Source organism: Mastigoproctus giganteus, chromosome 9 (assembly GCF_048544385.1).
Source record: "Mastigoproctus giganteus isolate SK-2022 chromosome 9, ASM4854438v1, whole genome shotgun sequence".
Taxonomy (NCBI): domain Eukaryota; kingdom Metazoa; phylum Arthropoda; class Arachnida; order Uropygi; family Thelyphonidae; genus Mastigoproctus; species Mastigoproctus giganteus.
Genome location: NC_143583.1, coordinates 22,349,419 through 22,355,418, shown reverse-complemented (window position 1 = coordinate 22,355,418; position 6,000 = coordinate 22,349,419). Strand labels below are relative to the sequence as shown.

Here is a 6,000-nt window from a genome sequence, read left to right as displayed (position 1 = left end):
GGCCTGTTGTCAGTTGTTGTCTTTGTAACCCAACAGTAAACTTTTCTTGCCTCGGCCGTCAAGCGTATAAACGAAAATTTATTTATATATATTTACATTTCCATGGCAATATCAGAACACAATGTTTTCAATATAGAGGATGGTTCGTCGCGATTTAGTGCCCTCTGGCGGAAAATACTTTGAAACTTTCAGTCTTCGTATCCCCAGTTTACCTTTCGCTTCATGGTTCCTTGTGAATAATTCATTGCGAGTTATCGTAGAAGTTTGACAGGTAGTAGTTGCATTTCGTTCGAATATTTAAAATCTTTATATCTGTATTGAAATGGCTGCTAGTGATGCAAATGCAGATGATTCGCTTTATCCTATAGCAGTTTTAATAGATGAACTACGAAATGAAGATGTCCAGGTGAGTTAAGTAGTTGTAGGCTTACAATGGCTGTTATGGATTTAGATTTTTTTTTTCGTAAGTACTTACTGTTTAATCAATAGAGGGTAGGGTTTTTGCAGTAATTATAAAGTTAGTTTATAGTAACGCTTAACGAAATGTAGACTGATGGTTATTTAGATTTTTTTTTTCGTAAGTACTTGCTGTTTAATCAATAGAGGGTAGGGTTTTTGCAGTAATTATAAAGTTAGTTTATAGTAACGCTTAACGAAATGTAGACTGATGGTTATAATAAATTTCGGTTATACTTTACGGCCGGGGGCCAGAGTGGTTAAATAGTCTATTACCTTTCACCTTTTAGTGGCCGACCGGGCTAGCCGAGTGGGTAAAGTACCTGCCCGGCAAGCCAAAGGTCGCGGGTTCGATTCCCGCCTAGGGCTTGGATCAAAGTACTGCAAAAACCTTGTGAGGGTGCAATATGGCCACAGAAGCCGATGCGCCAACAACTACCAAATCAAAAAAAAAAGAAAAAAAAAAAACCTTTTAGTGGTTAAATACTCTATTACCTTTAAGACTTACTATAACTATCTAAATGTCTATTACCTTTTATATCACCATAAACTAGCACCCAGGACCTCAATTTTTTAAGTTCGTGGTTAAAAGTCTTGTTTGCAAGCAAGAACATGTTGTCCTGTCACTATATGCAAAAGTAATTATAATGCCGCATTCATTTTGTGTAGCTGATGATACATAAGCTCATACACTTGGTTTCTTGCACCACATGTCTCTATTACTATTATTATTTTACTAATAATAATAGTAATAGAGTGCTGGGAAAGCCCAGCACTTGGAGCCCTTCCCGCGGCTCCGAGTGCTGGACTTTCCTCATGATGCTTCTATATTAATTAGCACTCATGAAAAAAAAAAGCGTGGACTAGTAGCACTTTTAACATTGTTGAAGGATCTGGGATTTTAAATGCAGTCTGATATGAAGTTCTCTTAACAGTGTAAAGGTTTCTGGCACAGCATGTGTGGTGTCCTTAATGATATACATGAATTTAGCTGCTAAAGATAAACCGGTGTAATTATCTCACTGTAAAAATCAATAGTTAGACAACATCTTGAATAAAGGCATTGATTTACTTAAAAGTTGACAGCGGAGGACAATACTAGTTGTGGTTGCAAAAATTATTCATACAGGAAGACAGACACTCAAGAGATTTTATATTTATACTGTGGGTTGTAACCCCTGGCTAGTAGTCATGAAGGGTGTTCTGTATGCCGTGTGCCTTATGTATGCAATAAAGAGGTCTTCTGCTGGCTGAAAGAAATTTTTCTTACATCTGTCCTTCAACCATCCTTTCTCAATTTGAATTTATGCCCTCTCACATGTTTATTTAAACAAGAGGAAAGATACTGCTATAATTTAACTTACTCAATCCATTCAAAGCCTTAAATGCCTCAGTCAGATCTTACTGGTGCCTAGTTTCCAGATGCTGCAATTTGCAACACAGAGGCTTTCTTTGGTAAGACTAACCTTTTATCCCCCCTCACTAATCTTGTTGCCCTTCTCTGCACCTGTTCAAACAGATCCTGATCCTTCCTAAAATTATACTTCCAGACCTGTATGTGGTATGCAATATTTGCTCTAACCTTATACAGTGTGATAATCATCTTATCCCTGCTGGCAAAATTCTGGTATATATCATTGTCCCATGAACTGTTATAGCAGGAAACCTGCACAGCCCAGAGCACTTCTTGTCTAACTGCAATTATTCCCGTGTTTTTCATGGGAATTTTCATTCTTCGCTATCCCTTATCACAAAGTTGATAAGTTATTCTGGGATTACTGTTGCCCATATATATCTTGCATTTGTCAATGTTAATATGTTAAACTTCAGTTTCACTTCTCAGCTCATCTGTCTAATTTTTATAGATCTTGTTGTAGTAGTGTACCCTAATTAGCATCATTAACTACCCCTGCCAACCTTTGTATCATCTACAAACGTAGCCATAAGCTTGATGTGTCTTCATCAGTATCATTAATAAATATTGAAACTACAATGGGCCAAACACTGAGTGACTCCACTAATAATATCAGTCCAAGGAGTACAACCCATTGATGACCACACTTATTCTCTCTCTCTCTCTCTCTCTCTCACACACACACAACTTCTTTTTACGGCACCCTTTTCCTCATTTCACCTGTTGCACCACCCACCTTTGGACCTTTTCAAGAAGTCCAGTGTCTCTTTTACAGGGGCAGTCCTTATACTTTGAATTTACATTCGTGCAGGAAGAATTTTTTAGGGAAGGGGATGCCATAAGTTTATCAAACTCTAACAAGGAGCTAAATAAGTTTGTGATAACTGAAAGGAAAGTGGAGGAGAAATTGTTGAGGATGGACATAAGAGTCTCCTGTGGTGGATGAAATCTATCCAGTTATATTAAGGGAGGCAAGCAAACCCTTAGCCATAATTATGAGAGCATCCTTGGGTTCATGGGAGTTCCCTGTGGAGTGGAGAAGCGTGAATATATCCTCAATTCATAAAGGGGGATCGAAAGGCGATATGAGTAATTACAGACCTATTAGCTTAACATCGGTTCAAGGGAAAATAATGGAATCACTGGTTAAAGAAGTAATGCAGGGCCATTTGGACACGCATGTAATTATACTGCAATCACAGCATGGATTTGCCTAGGGGCAGTCTTGTTTAAACAATCTGATAGATTATTATGATGTAAAAGTGACCAAAGAACTGGATGTAAAAAATAATTCTGACATCATATACTTCAGTAGCGTAGCTACCCTTTTTCAGGCCTGGAGGCAAAGAGCATGTTCGGGCCCCTACTTAATGAAAATTGCAAAAACAGGAGACAGCCAAAGACGCCTGGCCCTAAAGGGCCCGGAGGCAAGTGCCTTGCTTGCCTACATGGTAGCTACGCCACTGATATACTTAAATTTCAGGAAGCCTTTTGATACAGTTGCATATAAAAGACTGCTGTACAAACTGGAGCAATGTGGCATTAAGGGTAAATTGCTGCTATGAATAAAGGGATGGTTAATTGGAAGAAGACAGAGAGTAGTTTTCAAGGGCACTGCTTTTTTGTGGACTAATGTTATTAGTGGAATTCCCCAGGGTTCAGTGTTGGTCCATTGTTGTTTTCAATATTTATCAATGATATTGATGAACGTGTATTAGCTTAATGTCTAAGTTTACAGATGACACAAAGGTTGGTTAATGATAGTCATCAGGAAAATGAAACGAGATCTAAGAAAATTGGGTTGATGAGCTGAGAAATGGCAATTGAAGTTTAACCTTGAGAAATGCAAGGTAGTGCTCACGGGTAAAAAAAGTAAAGTAAAGTGTAGCCATTATCAACCCACTGCAGGATGGAAGCCTCCTCAACAATTCATGCTGAGGGAAATGGACCATAATCTGCCACGCTGGTCCAGTGCGGGTTGGCAGATCGACCGTATTCAGCAGTCAGGGGTTTGAACCCCGGTCTACTCAAAGAGCGTGTGCTACTGCACTCCCGCTCCTGCCCACTCGGCTACGGATGGGTAGCAGTAACCAAATAGTAGCTTATCAACTGTTTGGTACTACACTCAGAGTAGTTGAGAATAAAAAGACCTAGGGGTAATTGTACAGTCAGACATGATGTTCTCTGAGAAGTGCAAACATGATGCCAGGACAGCTCATAGGGTTTTGTCAGTGATATACAGAAACTTTGCTAGCAGGGATAAGGAAGTGATTATCAGTTTATAAGGCCGTGGTTAGGTCACTTATTCAGTACTGTATACAGGTGTGGAGGCTTCACTTTAGGAGATCTGTTGGAATGGCTGCAGAGAAGAGAATGGGGCATCCAGAATTCTTAAAGGAACAGAAGGGTACTCTTACCTAGAAAGGCTCCTCTTCTGTACGTTGCAGCACCTTGAGACCAGGCACCTGCAGGGAGATCTGATTGAGGTGTGTAAAGCCTTGAATGGATTGAGTAAAGTGAATGTTAATGGTAATTGTGCACTTATTGAGACTACACACAAGGGGCCATAAATACAAGTTGATGAAGGATGGTTGCAGGATAGATGTGTGGTGTGGCAGTTTGCCAGCAGGTGGTTGATTGATTGTTGGAACAGGCTTTCATCTGTTGTGGAGTGGATGGGTTTAATAAATTCAAGGGAGAACTAGACAAATTCTTGGAGGTTACAGATGGGTGAACTGTTTTTTTTTTTTTTTCTTGCTGATGCTGTATACGCTTACTTTTTTTTCACCATTTGCCATTACTACTACTTGGGTGCAGGTATGGAGACTGCATCTTAAAAAAAAAAAAAAAAAAAGTATATTTCAAGTGGAGACTTGCAGTTGCCTTATTTATACAGTAGGATTACAACCTCTATTTCGGAAACATGTTCAATGGGCCCTCCTTGCTACCTGTCATTGTTTCTCAAGAAAGTTCGAGTCAGCCTGGATTGTAATCCCAAAAAATTTCATTGAGAAGGAATATATAGTGGGGGGATGGAGTGAACAAGCAGACATGAACTGACAGTTGATATTCTTTAAACTTAGTAAATGGTACTACACTGACAGTGGTAGAGAATGAAAGGGACCTGGGGGTGGTTGTGCAGGCAGATATGAAGTTCTCTGAGCAGTGCAGACGGGCTGCAAGCTCATGGTGTATTGTCAATGATATATAGGAATTTTTCTAGCAGGGATAAGGTGATTATTCCCTTGTATAAGGCAATGGTCAGGCCACACCTAGAGTACTGTATACAGGTCTGGAGGCCTCATTTCAAGAAGGATGTAGAGCTGCTGGAATGAGTACAGAGAAGGGCAACAAGATTAGTGAATGGAACAAAGGGGTGCTCTTACGAAGAAAGGCTTAAGTTTTGCAAATTACAGTGTCTGGAGACTAGGCACCAGCGAGGTGATCTGATAGAGGTGTATAAAGCCTTGAATGGTTTGAGCATGCTCAATGCTGATGGGATTCTTCCTCTTGCTCAGAATAATCACCTGAGAGGGCATAAATTCAAATTGAGGAAAGACAGATGTAGGATAGACGTGCGGAAATTTGCCTTTAGCCAACGGGTGGTTGGTTGGTGGAACAGACTTCCATCCCTTGTCATGGAAGTTGATAGCCTAAATACGTTTAAAGCTCAGCTGGACAGGTATTTTGAACCAACAGAGGGGTGAAGTGGAAGTGGGGGTTTTTTTTTTTTTTTTTTGGCTGATGCTGCATAAGCTTGCTTTCTTGCATCAAATGCCTCTACTAATGCTAATGCTAAAAATGCTAATTTGTTTTAAGACTTCTTTATATAATAAATGCACCTCCACTACACATTCTCTTTTGGAATTTTAACGACAATGTATATGCAAAAATTCATGGAGTGAAAATTTAAAAAAAAATGAGATAAGGTATAGTTTATTATGTAAATATTGTAATTAGGTAAATCATTACTAAATCACTTAGAATTTGTGTATATTAAACAAATATTAAATTCTATGATTCTCTATAACTTATAAAAAAAATCTACTGAGATGTAGAGAAGTTTTTTATTGGAAAAAAAAAATTAGATTTTTTAGAAGATTCCAGTTTGTAATTTTTGATATAAAGCA

The 6,000-nt window shown here is 38.9% G+C and overlaps 1 protein-coding gene across 1 annotated transcript in view; it reads left to right on the top strand.

Moving 5' to 3' along the window:
* The first annotated feature begins 207 nt into the window (after positions 1–207).
* Positions 208–6,000, top strand: part of Pp2A-29B (Protein phosphatase PP2A regulatory subunit A) — a 134,843-nt gene continuing 129,050 nt past the window's right edge. Inside the window, exon 1 of the mRNA XM_090381602.1 lies at positions 208–406. Within this exon, the coding sequence (XP_090237728.1) occupies positions 323–406 (84 nt within the window). The 5' untranslated portion in view covers positions 208–322. The remainder of the gene's footprint in view (positions 407–6,000) is intronic.